The 16,292-nt window shown below is 37.8% G+C and overlaps 1 protein-coding gene across 1 annotated transcript; it reads left to right on the top strand.

Annotated features, from left to right (window-relative positions):
• The first annotated feature begins 11,259 nt into the window (after positions 1-11,259).
• On the top strand, positions 11,260-15,927 carry LOC113310420. Its single transcript, XM_026559104.1, has 6 exons — positions 11,260-12,339; positions 13,461-13,652; positions 13,744-13,983; positions 14,226-14,443; positions 14,786-15,040; positions 15,205-15,927. The coding sequence occupies exons 1-6, from the start codon at positions 11,919-11,921 to the stop codon at positions 15,484-15,486; spliced, it is 1,608 nt and encodes a 535-aa protein (XP_026414889.1). The 5' UTR covers positions 11,260-11,918; the 3' UTR covers positions 15,487-15,927.
• The last annotated feature ends 365 nt before the right edge of the window (positions 15,928-16,292 follow it).

Here is a 16,292-nt window from a genome sequence, read left to right as displayed (position 1 = left end):
TGTTTCCGGTAGTGTCGGGAAAGATGTCTCTACCAAGAGTATAAAGCAAGTAGGCAGTTCCGGTTTGCTTCACTTTGACGGGATCCATTATCAACAAACCTTGTGTTACTCTTTCCTTTGTGTTCTCAAACTCCTTTTTCAAGTTAGTCAACGTGATCTTCTTATTTCTACCACGTGGTATGCAAACGGTATCGACATCTTTAACTGAACGACAAAACTCCAACTCAGTTTTGTGTGAACCCCAACCAAGAATTTCCTGGTACAAATTGTGTAGCTCATCCCAACTCATGTCATAAAAACCAGCATCCACACTTACACCCAGCTCACGCCCCATCCTGTAATCTTACTAGCCTCATCAGGGGTGATTGTCATCTCTCCAAAAGGTAATTGAAATGTGTAAGTTTCTGGAAAAAAGCGCTCGGTAAATGCAGAGGACGACACACTATCATATTCCTTATGTCCATAATTGATGATAGGCCATAAAGCACTGCGTTGTACGTAAGCAATCACCTCAGGAACCTCTTCATCAAGACTCCATTCCGCCGCCCTCTGGTGTCTCAAAACTCAGACTGCACGGTTGTGATCAGGAGTCTCATAAATTTTCTTCGCCCAAGAATCGGCATAACCAATCAACACATTTCCTCCATCTTCCGGAAGACCATGAGGCAAACCATCTGATCGAGCTATAATTACGTCATCTTCATCAGGAATGTGTAAACAAGTGATCCGTCGATCATCATCGTCCTTCTCTTTCTCGGGTTCTGCCACCTTCTTACCTTTCTTGTCTTTCTTGGGTTTTCCTTGGGGTTGCGTTTCTTGATGAACTTCTTCATGTTCTTCTTGATTATCATCAACTTCTTCTTGTCTTCCAACTCTTCCTTGTTCAGCTTCTTCTTCTAAAATGTCTCCTCTACCTCCCGCTCCCAATCTATTCTTACCTCCTCCTCGAGGATTGGGAGTTTTAGAAGTAGAAGGTGTTACCTCCACCTTCTTCCTCTTATTAGCTGCATTAGTCCTGACACAAGTATGAAAGTTAGAAGTATGCTTTGAACAACAAAGGGATACAAACTATATGAAATATGGATTTGAAAAGCCAAAAACTTGTCAACGAATAAGAAGGCTCGTCTTACCCGAAGTAACACATATGAGTCGAATCATGTCTTGAAATTTTTATTAGCTTACACAGAGAGTGGATCGGCTCATACCACAAAATAATTATAAGATGATCCTATATATTCGGCTCGCAACCGATATTGTCGAATAAGCCGAACCTATGATTATGAACTCAAACATGTATTCGGCGAAACATGATATCATATAAATAATACGATCCTATACACTTGTAAAATTTATGGAACTTTAACAATGATATTCGGCGCAACCCTAATACTATCGAATAAGCCGAATCTAGACTTATGAATTGAAACATTTATTCGGCGCAAAATGGTGTCATACAAATAAGCCGATCCTACACATGAAAAATTCATGAATTTCAAACAACATTAATCGGCGCAAAACTTACAACCATACAAGCCGATCCTAAGCACATGCAAAAATTCTTAAATTCAAACAACATTTATTCGGCACAAAACTAATACTACCATACAAGCCGATCCTACGCACATGCAAAATTTCTGAAATTCACAAAATATTCGGCACAAAACTAACACCATCGAATAAGCCGATCCTAAATATAAGTCTCTGTGTCATTAAGTTCGGCTCAAAACGGATTTCAGATTTACGCCGAGCCGTTCATATGCACTTTCAGGGTTCAATTTCAAGAACAGCTCGGCGCACATCTAAGATTTGTTTTGCGCCGAACTATACACTGTCACCGCCGCAGAAAGATGATTTTGACGAATTAAATCGACCAAACCAATCAAAAACATCAAATACGAGATGGGTTTGTAGAACTAACCTTCTTATTCTCATTTCCGGAGTTGGTTCTTCTTCAATCTCTTCTTCCGGTTGATTTTGTGGTTGATTTTGAGTTTGTTCTTCACTCTCTAAATCTTCTTCTTCGTCAATGGGTTGTTCAAACGATCGATTTGAACGAGATACTGGCTTACGACGACCCATTATATAGATGAGTTTAATCGTCGACTAAATTTTCACGAATCGACGATTAAATTTCTGCGATGATACGATGAAAAAAGAAAAGGAAGAAGAAGAAGGGTTCGGCTGCTGTGGAGGAGGAAGAAGAAGGGGTTATGAAACTGATTTTAGGTTTATTGATTATAGGTTTTTGTATTAGGGTTAGGGATAGATTAGTAATTTAAAGGATTTAAGGGCATATAGGTAATTGAACTATCCCATAGGGTACCCCTTATAAAGTCACCCAAGTTAGGACTAGTGCTTTGTATGCTTAGGAAGATTTGGTTATGCCCAAAATCAGGGTTCCTTGTCTCTCCTAAAAACAGGTTTCTTTTTTAGGAACCTCTGCTGCCCATTTTCACCATCTTCCCAGTTTCTTGCCTTCCGATAACTGGATTCCTAGGTCCACCTCTGGTGGAGGGTGAAAATTTCGGGTAGACTGTAGAGTTTTTTATTCTTTTTGAAACATTAACCAGTTTCGTCTAGAGTTGACAGATGCAAGTCTCCTTCAGCTATTGGATTCTTAAACACACCTTGGATTTGCATGTGTAGGATAAGAAAATTAAAAACGAAACAGAACATAGATCAAAACTAAATGATTCATACTCGGTCACTTGGATTCATCTTGCTTTTTTTCGTGTTACTAAATGTCCTTTTCTTTTTGAAAACCTTACTAAATGTCCTTTCGATTTCCTATTTCCTTTTGATTTCCTTGTGTGGCTATAAACTCATCGTTTTATCTGTGCAGTGCAGAAGTTTTTAATCAGAAGGGGTTATCGGTCCTTCACTCCACAAACTAACACTCCTAATATCTATGGAAGTTAGAATGAAAGATGAATTCGGTCCAAACTTTTAAATGCACAAGTAGCTAGCCCCAAAGATCTTTGGGCACAAATGAATATGGGTAGATTTTATCACTTGAAAATTTAGAGCATTTAAAAAATTGCATGCTACACAATAAACAGTATGGGATTATGGTGTATTACTTACGCGATAACCAAGTGCCGGAAAGTGAGAATTACCGTATGATCATGTGTAATTGTGATTAAACATAAGACATTTCATTTGACTAAAATCATTGATAAAAAGTGAGACCTCAAAAAGAAAAAGAGAGGAAAAGTGATGTTTAAAGCTGCGCACTGAATGAAATTAAAAAGAGAGCTAGCAGGTAGATAATGATAATCTATACGGCCGGCATCAAAATTTGAACAATGGATTGAGGACATGTCCCATGAACAACACCACACCACTTTGCTCCTCTCGTATAATGAACATGAAATGATGATCGGCCACAAAATTAACACGAGGTTTAACACGACCAGTACGACTAGCAGATATATACATGCCGCAAATAGCAGTAGAAGCTGCAGCTTCAGTTCCTTTTTCATCAACTTCAACAAAACACCTGTGGAAAAACTTTCTCAGCATGAAGCTTACTGGTACCATCAATATTCACCATCTCCGTCATCTCTGTTTTGGATGGATCAAAAGGCAAAACTAAGCCCAATGCCTTGAGTACTCTTGATGCTTCGAAATCAAAAAGGATTTTGAACTTCGGAACCTTGAATTCTCCCGTCAGAACTAAACTTTGATTGTCTGGGACATATTTTTGCAGAAAACGAGCGGGGATTAGAACTCACCTTAGCTATAAGTTCACCAAGCCCATTTCGTTGCTCTGGTAAAATTATATACGTAGAAAAACCACGAGCATTTTCGTGTGTTCCTGAACAGTTGTATGGGAGTTTAAGTACTCTGAAGCTATCATAACAAGTAATATATCGTTTTGTTCTAGACGACATGAAGGGAACTTGTAGTGTTTTTTCTCCATCCAAGAGATAGAACTCCGATTTCTTGGTTAGTGATGAATCAAAGTGATCACAGTCTTTCCGGCGTCCTTTGAAATAGAGTGCATTCTCCAATACAAATCATGTACCTTCGTTGATTTCTCCATCAGGAATAAGCTTTTTAATTAATCCATTGATTGTGTTTTCAACCCATTTGTTCACCTCGTTCAGCACCTTCTTGCTCTAATGAAAATAGATTAAAATCATTAAAACAGTAAAAACTAGTAGTTCTAGCTAGGCAACCGTGATTTCAACATCACTAAAAACTTGACAAAAACATTAGCAACTGACTCGTCTATCTGACTAATTATATATGAAACTTACACCTGACTCAGAAATTATCAGGGTTATCCTGTAAAAACTTCTGAATCCAGACAAATATGTGTCCATGAAAACCCAGATATATATGTTCTGACTCGACCCGAGTCAGATTCAGATTTTGAGTCAGATCCATATAAACAAAACGGAATAACAGTTGTAGCTTGTAGTAGCTTACCTGATTTCTGAAATCCACAGCTTTGGCTTCTGCTTTATATACCGCAGTGGAAACTTTTCTGAGTGAAGGTTTAATAGGACAAGATTTTTCAGTCCAAACACCACCAATAAAACAAAGTTTGGGTTCCTTCCGTTTTCCGCATAACGAGTCAATGAGTTTATAATTACCACAATTTAGATTGTCGAAGTTTTCAGAGTTGAGGAAGCCCAATATCTGTTTTAAGGTTTCACAACGAACCATGACTTTGGGCATACTGAAATCTTATTAGGCATACAAAACATTAGTCCTAACTTGCGTGACCTTATAAGGGGTACCCTATGGGTAGTTCAATTATCTATATACCCTTAAATAATTTAAATTACTAATCTATCCCTAACCCTAATACAAAAACCTAAAATCGAATAACACCAAAATCAACCCCTCTTCTTCTTCTTCCTCCTCCACAGCCGAATTGCGACTGGGTTCGGCTTGAAATACCTTGAACTTTCATGCCGAACTATTCATATACACGTACAGGAAGTTTTTGTGAAGAACAGTTCGGCTCAAAACGTAACTTAATTTCGAGCCGAACCCAGCACTACAGGTTTCGGCTTATACGACATTCTAAATATGTGTCGAACCAGTAACAAATATTTATCCAACAATTTTTAATTGTAAGCACGACTTATACGACATTCTAAATATGTGTCGAACCAGTAACAAATATGTACCCAACGATTTTTAATTGTAAGCTCGACTCATACGATTTTCATTATATAAGCCGAACCATTAACATTGTTTATTCCAGAACTTTCAGGAGTAGGTTCGGTTTGAAATTAAAATTTCATATAAGCCGAACTAGTGTCTAGCAAATGGGTTGGAATTGGAATATATATGTTCGGCGCATGTTGTAAACAGTTTCAGTGAGCCGAACAGTTCATCAATTGGTTGGTTCGGTTCATAGATTTAAGCCGAACCTCAACCTGGTTCGCCGAACCATGAAGAAAAAACCTATTTTTTTCATAATTTCGAGCTATATAAATGATATTGAGCATAAAAACTTAAATTTTTTTCTCACTTTGCAACCTATAGAAGTTTTCTCACTTTCTCCGTTTTCTTCTCTCCTTCTCAATAAAAACTTAGATTTTTTCCCCCAAATTTTTCATTACCAAACCTTTATAATTCTGAAAATTATCTTAATCACTAAACAAAAGTTTTAATCACTAATCCAGTTTACTAACACTAATACGCAAAGGGTAGATTTGCCATTAAAAAAATTGGTTAAGGGGCTTCTGATTTTGTTATTTCACATCTTTTTTTTGTCTTTATTAGGTATGCCTAGTAAGATTTCAGTATGCCCAAAATCATGGTTCTTTACCACTTGCTCCAGAAGCTAGTAAACCTAGAGCAGTGTCTATTAAGAATGGAGAGAATACAAAGTTCTTCGGTTCTTTTAACCAGACATACTTGATTAGTTTCATACATGAATTGCAGTACTTTTGTTGTTCGTTTCTGCCTTCACAGTTTTTCTTGTTGCTGATCCATGAGTTTTGAATGAGGGAGCCTTTACTTTTAGTTTGTTTTCCATGGTCATGATCAGAAACCCCTACACTGTATCAATCTGACAATCTCTCCTTTCTCCTTTACATGTACAATTGGAGTTCCCAAACTTGTTGCCCAAGTTGATGAAAGTTAGGATTTGGAAATTAAGAAAGGTCTGCCGAGAAGATGGAAAGTTGAACTCTTGAGACTGGGCCGGTTTAAGGCAAGCTGTGTCAGGTCCTAGTTTTAGAATCCTTTTAAGATCCGTATTCTGTAGCTATAAAAAGGATCAACAATTAGCCAAAGAATCAATTTGACACAAGTGTTTCAGCTGCCATGGATGAATGGGTGGACGAATCAGAAGCTTTTAGTGATGGAGATACATATTCAGCTCCCAAGAATCCCACTAAACAACATATATTCAACTGGCAACAGCAATATAATCGTCGAGGCTTCCTAAACTGGGAAGAATCGATGGATTTAACAGTATCACTTGAGATGCTTCTCCGAATGGTGACATTTATTGCAGAAATGTGGACGGATGTGAATACAAGGTTTGATGACAGGAGGTCGTTTTCTACTTTTCTATGGTTGTTACAAACTTCTTACCTGGATTGGCACAAGTATATTGATCTCAATCTTGATAACCAACTAGAAAGATGGTCTCTTCAGGCGCTATCGTATCTAAGTTTAACTTCTGATTCAAACTGGGTTATGGCAAATAAATACTACGACAGATGCTTGTCACTGATGCAACTTTTGCTAATAATTCATTCAGAATCTGGCAATGATTATAGCCGGGAGCAGGCTGGACTTTTAGCCTCTTTCCTCGATCACCTCATCAAGATGCAGCAGGAGCAGCGGGTCACTGCATATGGGTTTTCCGAGTGTCTGGAGCAATTGCGAAAGTCTGACGCAGCTTCCTTACTTGCATTTTCTACCAATGGTGTGGATGGTGATGGTGGAGATGGGGACAAGGGTCCTTTACTCCTTTTATCTTTTTCAACTACTCCTGGGACTACTACATGCGGCAGCAAAAGCACATGTTTGATAGTCTGTACATCATGTCACGGGGGAATCGACTTGGTTGATGAGGAAACTCGAGGCTTCCCATTCCATCAGTCCCTCACTTGTCGAGGAGTGCCACAAGATTCTTGAAATCATTGTGTTGTTTATTCCGAAATTTAAGAAATGCAAGGAATCATTGGAGCAGTCTCTCGATGGGTGTCATCCCTTTGATACGCATAGAATGATGAGAATGGCTGTGGAAAACATAGGAATTTTAGATGAATTTGAAAGGCATATAACCGATCTCCAAGAGCAAGGTATTTGCAGGAAATCTGTCTCTGAGACGCTGCCTGGTGATAGCAGAGAATATGTCCCAGGAGCACTGCTTGAATGTTTTAGAGATGTAGTTAGTAAGGCTAAAATTGCAATAGATGATCCCAGTGCAGCGCTGTGGAATCTGTCTGCGGACATCTCGTCTTCCCTTCTAGATGCGTATTCCAATGCTGCCGAGGAAACACTAGAGCTGATAAATGAAGCAATTGAGAAACTGAATTCAGTTATGTTTTCTTCTCTTACCGGCGGAGGCTCACCCATTGGAAATATCACATACTGGAGAGTCTTATTTGAATCATCCCTAGTTATTCATCGGTTGGATCGTATATGTAAAAAGTACGCGAAGACAATCAAACTCGGGGTTAAGCTTTTAGATAGTTCTGACAAAAACATATACCATAGTGCACTTTTTCATGTAGAGACATCTGAATCGTCTGCATGGATCGATCAGCTCATTATTGTCAGATGGGGATAGGATCCTAGTTGAATTTGTAGCCATGCACAGAACATTGTCAGAACTTACTTACATGCTAGGAGATGCTTTTACAACTGGTGGTGCTGGTATGAATGATATGATCGATGAAACATCTCCAGGGACTTCAATCAAGAATGACAAAGGGGATTTCGATTTTCCTTGGGATAAACATAATGTTCCCGATACAGTGAAGTATGATCCAAACGATCCCAGCTTCCAGAACTTGTATGCTGATTCAAGCTTTGTCTATGATCCGGACAGCGAGTCAGGAAGCGACACTGAATTCAGTTAAATGCACAATCCACAACTCTTGATTAATTACACTGTATACTTACCATCAAATGTTTTCTATATGGATTCTTAGACGAATTGAAGCGAACAAAGTCATAAACAATTGTTTTATTCTAATGGCCGGCACCTAAAATTTAAATGTTAGTTTGGCTCTAGTACTTTAACATATTTCGTAAAGTTTACCTTCAACAGTGCCATAGATAAACTTACAAATTCTCATAGTAAACTCAGCCGAATAGCACTCAAATCTGATTTAAAATGTCGATCACCTCATCTCTGCAATGTTCCTCCTTGTACATTCCTGACTACTCTAACATTACTTCTTAATTTATCTTCTCTAATTCTCCTCACCATTAAGTTCATACGCATTTGCACGAACTCCAACCCTGTTCACAATCAAAATGAGGCGAATCTCTTTCGGAATGTTTGTTTTTTCTCTTTTTCTCGTCTTCCAGATGATACACTCGGAAGAAAATGATGTGAAACTTGCACTGATCAAATTCTGTAATCAACTTTCTGGGGGTAGTTGCAATTGGACAGGTGTGGGTTGTAATTCCAACTTAACTGCTGTGACGAAAATCGTTCTCTTGATGCAGTTTCTCTCTGTGCCGCTAAGTCACTTATAGCTCTGAGCCTCACCAACAATACCATTACTGGAGAAATGCCACAAGAGATGGGAAACTGTACACAATTGACTCACCTTTATTTGAGCTCATTAGCGTTCTCTGTCTCACTTAAACCATCTCAAGAGGTTAGATATCTCGAAAAATTATTTCTCCGGTGCATTACCAGATTTCACGAGAATATCCAGTTTGGTATCGTTCATTGTTCAGAAGAATTCAGTTACTGGAGAAATTCCCCTGTTTGATTTTATGAATCTCCAGGATTTTAATGTTTCATTCAACTATTTCACTGGACCAGTTCCTGACCTTAAAGGTCGTTTTTCGGTTGACAGCTTCTTAGGAAATCCAGGTCTGTGTGGATATCCATTACCAAACAAATGCCCACCGTCATTTTCTCAAAGGCCAAAACTCCTTGGAACCATTTCATCCAGTTTTATTTTGCAATTTCCTGTTTAGTTTTCTGGGTCCAAGGACGAGTCCTTGCAGCTTTAAAGAACATGGGACAATGGCGAATTTAGCATCTTCCCTTTTTCTCTTCTTTTTACGGTCACTGTGCATAAATCAACCGATAAGCTACAGATCTATTGAAATACCTCTAACCACACATTTCTTTAATCTGCAAATTTTTACACAAACAATCCATGGGACACAGTGTGACAAGAATATGTAGTTTTTACTCGTAAATAAATAAATGAATGCCACGAGGGAAATTGAATCAAATCAAACGGTGAATCGATCAAAGTAAGATATGGGTCACATGGGATATAATTGGCAGCAGCATCATGGGTGACAGAGGTTCCCTAAATATGAGGTTCCATCATCACTTTACTTATCCTCCTTCTAAATATTATTCTATTTCCATTCATATTCCTTCCTTCCTTCCTTCCATTCTTTAATAATAAGCAATCGAAGAAATGGATGGAAGACTAGTCATGACTTCCCAAATATGATCCCAAAAACCACCACCACCACCTAGCACTATACAAATACAAATAAATAGCAATTATTACTATCAATTAGGACCAGGTTGTAAGAGAGAATCAATCCCTTAATCATTACTCCAACTAACCCCCTCACTCACTTATTTTTCCTTTTTTAGGGACCAGGTTAAATGCTAATAGTAAATTAGTTCCTAATAAAGAGAGACAATAAGATCAAAATCCAGCTACATCAACATTTAAGTTCAGTGCACACTGTTTGTCATCAGCCGTTCGATGATTGCAAGTATACAATATACACTTGATGCGTGATGACCAGGACGGATTTAACGGTCCAAAATTGGGACACTAACAAAACAAGTTGAACAGTCTTTACTCTTTCGGTGCTGTACCAGCCTTCCTTGACCACACAAAGACCCTTCCAAAAACCAACAAAAGTTGTTATTTTTCTGCACAGTTCCTATAGTTGTTGTTTTTTGAGGAAGGTTTGCAGAGTGGCTGCTAGCAAGGACTTCATAGACAGGGCCTGGAGACAGTACCTATCTATAACCTACCAATCAGGAAAGAGCTATGCAATTAGCTTTGTATAGAATTGGTATAGACAAGTTCACAAATTAGACTTGTGGCAGTGGCACTATGCGCTAATCCTATGTGCAAGGGACAATAATCTCAGAGCTTGATGACCAGTAGTAGTTAGGATTGTAGTGGGGAAATTTCTGTATTCCACTTTAACTGCCCCGTTAGTAGCCAAAAAGTCCTTAGATAGTGACATAGGCAGTTTCCTTTTTCCTTTTAAAGACTCGAACACATAGACAAGGCAACTACCCTACTGTTTGGCTGTGTGCGTAGAGAGTGTGGACTCTGAATTCAATCTTATGTCATGTCATTTACGCGCACTTGGTCCTCATGTTTGACAATAAGTAAACCTAACATGTTTGGCATCTAATCCATAGTAACATGAGTGTGTTTTAAGGTTGGTATTTAATTAATACAATTCAACTAAATTGGAAAATACCATTTATCCAGGAGATAATGACACTCATATAAATTCATTCATTAAAATCCTATAATTTCATTACACATGGAATCTTCTGATATTCACCGCAAACAAAAAAAGAAAAAAAAATATATGTAAAAACAATTTTTGAATGTGGCTTTAAATTAGTTACAAAAATGGATTATCTCAAACGAATATTATTTTTACAGCTAACGACCAGTTTTACTACTTCCCTAGCTGGATGATTTGGGCGCACACTTCTTAAAATTAAATAAACAGAAAAGATTAAAACTTCAGATCACACTAATTAGAGAATGTGCACAAGATCGTACTCCAAACTCCCTTCATGTGATACTTAAATCTCATGACTTAAAGCTTGCTACTGTAACGAACTAGTAGAAGAAAAACAAAACACTTCTACCTGTTAAACTTTTTGTTTTAAACTCTACCGAAAGACCCCAAAAGAATTATTTTGCACAGTTTCCAAGCAACCCATTCCGAATCCCATCATCATGACCATTCTTCTGCTACTGCTATCATTCTCCGTTTACATGTTAAAAAAATGTCAAAAGACATTCCCCCATCACATGCCGTCACCCACATTTCTCTCCGCACCTCCCTCTCTCTCTCCCTTCTACACAAAAAGTCAGACACTATGGATAAATCAGAAGAAACACGTCAGTAAAACTGTAAAACAATTAACAAACTGTACAAAAGAAAAAGTAACCGGCAATATCAGGTAAAGTTACGTTACATTCTTACCTCACCCTCCACTGTATTACCTGTAACCGGCAAATTTCACAAAACCAGTCTGATACGTGTACGAATCTCAACCGTTAAGAAAAAACCTCAGCACCCATTAAAATATCATTCAAATATTACAACCACCGACCCATACTCTCACTAACTCACTACTTCTTCCACACTCTCTCTCTCCTCTCTGTAGAAATCTCTCTCAAAAAGCTTGAAAAAACTGCCATTAATGGAGTCGGTTAGAGCTGTACTGATATCATTCGACAAACTTGTGGCGACGATTTCAACCTACACACGTCTTTTTCTCATCAGCATTTAAAAAAGGAAAAAAAGTTTAAGGATCACAAACGAAATGCCTTTTTCTTCTTCTTCTTCTACTTGTCTTTTAACTCACTCTTTGTCTTAATAGTTGACTCAATTTAGGGTTCACAAAAAACAAACTTAAAGGTTACGCATACTAAAGATTCTTTTTGAAATTTTCGATTTAAAAGGAATTGGGGATTTCTTTTTCTTTCTTTTTTTGTTTTGGATTTTGGATTCTTAAAATGACGGTGACGACGAAGACATGGAAAGAAGATTTGGCGAGTTTGGTTGATGATACAGGGATTAATCATTATTATACGAATGGAGGAGGAGATGATGATGCGATAGAAATGAATAAGACTAGGATAGATGAATTTGTTGTTGTTGGAGATGAAAGTGTTGGTGTTGAAGAACCGTTTAAAGATCAGGTTAAAGAGTTTTTAAAAGCATCAGGAGAAATGGTGCTTGAATTAGGGAAAGGTTGTAGAGATATAGTTCAGCAGAGTTTTGGTGATGAGGTGAAATTTGTTGTTAAGAAATGTGAAGATAATTGGGATAAAGTTTCAGGGAAGTTGAGTTTTATGAATGATTATTTGCCTGAAGATCGAGATCCTGCTCAGGCTTGGCCGATTGTCTTCTTCGTCTTCTTCATTGCACTCTCAGGTAAATCTTCGTTTTGATTCTGACTTTTTTTTTTTAATTGAATTTTAATTCTGATTTCTTGAATTTTGTGATGAATTTGAAAGTCAATCTCTATTGATTGCATTAGATTTTCATTTTGATTGGATGATGGATTGGTCTAATTAGTTCTACCAATTTTATTGTTAAAGTTAGGGTTTATTGATATGTTTGGATAATAACATAATCTTAGTGGTAGTGATTCATCCAAAGAATTGTCAGAGAAATTTTCTTGGTTGACTCTCTCTGATAGTTGTTGTTGTGACTTTTGTGGAGAGATTGATTGGATAAGTAATTTTCAGCTGTAATTTCTTATTCAAAATATTGGTGTTGCAATGGAAAGGTCCCACTAGGATCTTGTTGATGAGAAGGACAACTAGTCTTATTTTTGGATAGACAATTTCTGTTTTCGATTTCATACTGTTTCTAGGTGTGGATTGGTTCTTATTCGTAGTTTTTTGTCAAAACTGTATTGAGTTACTTCGCAGTTCAACCCTCAGTTTAGATACAGGTTTTGCACATTGTTTTTTAATTGCTTTCATTGAGTATGAAATGTCTTTCTCACAACTAAAGATGGATTAACAAATTTTTACTATGCAACTGTGTAAAACCTTCGATTAGAAAGAAAAACATTGACAGAGCTTTGTGTTAGATGACGAGAATGACTCTGAATGGGAAGTAAGAAGTAGATAGGAAGTAAGTTTTGAGAGACTTGAGAAACTATTTGAAGAAATAACCACTTGCAGTTTAGTATGATATGAAGCCACTTGCACTATGACACAGATAAGATATCATCCAGAATTCAGTTGAAAATGACAATTGCTGCAGGCTTCTCATCTACTGCTTGTTATTGTGGGTATACATTATGAGTTGCTTTTTAAAGAAGAAAATATCAGTATGGTTTATTTCCTTTTTCTTTTTTGTTGTTGATAGGATTATGGTTCATTTTCTTACCCTATTGCACTGTAATAGTTGAAATATCTTGGATAATGACTGAATTGCCAATAATACATGCAACTTCTTTTCTCATTTTTAAATTTCTATATTATATACTTTCTTTGGTCTGTATCTGTTTATCATATCCTAACTCAAGTAAAGATGCGCAGTGTTACTTGTAAATACCGAACCTCGAATTCCAAAGATACCCCCGAAGGAAGTCTACTTACATCCTCCTAGTGCTAGTCGTGTCCAGCTTCCAGATGGAAGACACTTGGCATATCATGAACAAGGTGTTCCAGCAGACAGAGCCAGATTCTCCCTTATTGCGCCACATTCGTTCCTTTCTTCCAGACTTGCTGGTAAGAAGCGACTGATTCAATGTAGAAGTGATTTACATTATCTATGCTTGTGTTTTTGAACTGTCAGATGTTAAAACGTTATTTCCATCAGGAATTCCTGGAGTTAAAGACTCACTACTCGAGGAGTTTGGTGTTCGCTTGGTGACATACGACCTTCCTGGTTTTGGGGAGAGTGATCCTCATCCAGGAAGGAGTCTTAACTCATCTGCACTGGATATCTTAGATCTAGCAGATGCTGTGTCTATGAAGGACAAATTCTGGGTAGTGGGGTTCTCAGGTGGGGCAATGCATGCTTGGGCTGCCCTGAGATACATTCCTGATAGACTTGCAGGTATGTCCCATTTCTGTTGCCTCTATAATCGTTGCTTAAACTTACTTATTTTTAAACAATAGTCCCCCCATGGTCATTTACATGTTATGTGCTTTTGTAAGTGTAGAACACAAACCCAAATACTTGTAGCTGAATTATTTAAAACACACACGTGACTCTGCTATCGGAGAAAATGCAAGCTGTTGAGTCACTCATAAATAAAGAAACTGACATTTTTATATGACCACTTAAATACCCTGCAGGTGCTGCGATGTTTGCTCCAGTTGTTAACCCATATGATTCAAGTATGTCCAAGGAAGAGAGATACAAAACCTGGGAAAGATGGACTGCCAGAAGGAAATTAATGTACTTTTTGGCTCGGAGATTTCCTTCCTTTCTTAGTTACTTCTACCGCCGAAGCTTCTTATCTGGAAAACATGGACAGCTTGATAAATGGTTATCACTATCGCTTGGAGAAAAGGTGACCTTAGTTCCATTTATTCTGCCTTTAGGAGAGTATAATGTTAAAAAAAATTTAGATGTTCCATTGCAAAATGAAAAATTATGATCCAAAAGTTCTATACTCCGCCAAGCTCCAGAAGGCAACATGAACATGCAATGTATCTAAATATATTCTTTAGCTGATGGTGGTAGATTATGCTCAGAATCAGACATCCAATCGTGTACACCTAATATTTGTCCTAGGACATGGAAGCTAACATTTGTGTGGCAGTAGAGAAAAGTAATCATGTTTAAGTTGCATGAGCAGCGCATATTGGTACTTGTTATTGTTTGTGACGTTATTTAATCTTGTTTCGTTCAGGATAGGACATTGTTAGAGCAGTCGAGATTTGAAGAATTCTGGCAGAGAGATGTTGAGGAATCAGTTCGGCAAGGAAACCCAAAACCATTCAAGGAAGAGGCTGTTTTGCAGGTGTCTAATTGGGGTTTTAGCCTATCAGACATTCAGTATCAGAAGAAGCTCCAAGGAAAAGGCATCCTCCCTTGGCTCAAGTCCATCTATGGGAAAGCTGAAACTGAGTGGACCGGTTTTCTTAATCCAATACACATTTGGCAGGTGTGCATCTATCTTCTTTTTCAAACTGTTTATTTCCGCTTTCAGGAAGTTAACTGAATATCAGTGACACATCTTTTTAAAAGTCACTTTGTTTTGGTAAGGGTCAGACGAAAATCCTCGACTCTGAATGTTGTTATTTGTTTTAATTTTTGAATGCTAAACAGGGAATGGATGATCAAGTGGTGTCACCATCAACAACCGAGTTTGTTCACCGACTATTACCAGGGGCCACTATTCATAAGCTTCCAATTGAAGGCCACTTCTCGTTTTTCTATTTCTGCGATGAATGCCACAGACAGATATTCTCTACTCTTTTTGGGACTCCACAAGGTCCTATCATTATTCCAGAGCCAGAGCAACCTTCAACTGAAGAAAACTTGGATCACAATTCAACTCAAACAGACCTAGAAGAAGAGGTATGCCTGACAGATTTTATCACAGAGTGAAGTGATATTACAAGCCATGCACTATAGCTTAATAGAGAAAAGTTATGTACAGACCATAGTTCCATATTCCACTCCATTTCTTGTGGAGCAAGGACAAGCTTAGAAAATATTACTTCCAACTTCTTGATTTTGATGGGGCAGATGGGGGGTGGAGTCCACATTTTTCAATTGCAAAGTTAGAAGATTAAACTAGGATTTGCGCAGAAGGTTTAATAATTCTCATTTTTTTCTTTCTCCTTTTTTACTTCTTACTGGGGAAGGTGATAATTCCGTTTTGCACCTTCCTTTTCTTTTTTTCTTTTTTCTTTTACAAATGTGAATTGGTATTGCATTTCTTTGATAAGTAAATTCTTCCTGACATGATAGTACTGTTGTTTCTGTTCTATCTGATTCTATATGTAGAAACAGAGAACTGCTTAAATCTCCACAAGGAATTTCATATACCAGTTATATTACTTTTCTATGTTTTGAATTTCCTGCCTATCTTTTGGCTTGGTCTGAGGGGAGGACCACCCATCCATTATTTGTAGCAGTTCTTTTAAGTTCAAAAAAAAATCACGGAAACTTCAAAAAATGATATTCTTTATTTGAGGACCTCTATGAAAAAAGGATTGCCGCAGTCGCCACTACGACGATGGCAATTGACTAGCTAATGCGCAACTCGAGTATCTTGTTTTGCAGGCCCTTGCAATTGCCTAGCTAATGCGCAACTCGAGTATCTTGTTTTGCAGGCTCATGCCTCCGAGTTCACGTGCCCCATAGCAGCGAATTTCGGCCGCTATATCTGGGCTATGCCAGGATACAGA

The sequence above is a fragment of the Papaver somniferum genome, chromosome 9 (genome assembly GCF_003573695.1).
Source record: "Papaver somniferum cultivar HN1 chromosome 9, ASM357369v1, whole genome shotgun sequence".
Taxonomy (NCBI): domain Eukaryota; kingdom Viridiplantae; phylum Streptophyta; class Magnoliopsida; order Ranunculales; family Papaveraceae; genus Papaver; species Papaver somniferum.
This window is presented reverse-complemented; position numbering and strand designations above follow the sequence as displayed.

Coding starts and splice junctions, on each gene's coding strand:
- LOC113310420 (XM_026559104.1), top strand. CDS start 11,919: ATGACGGTGACGACGAAGACATGGAAAGAAGATTTGGCGAGTTTGGTT. Junction 12,340..13,460: donor CTTCTTCATTGCACTCTCAG/GTAAATCTTCGT, acceptor AAAGATGCGCAG/TGTTACTTGTAAATACCGAA. Junction 14,444..14,785: donor CACTATCGCTTGGAGAAAAG/GTGACCTTAGTT, acceptor TGTTTCGTTCAG/GATAGGACATTGTTAGAGCA.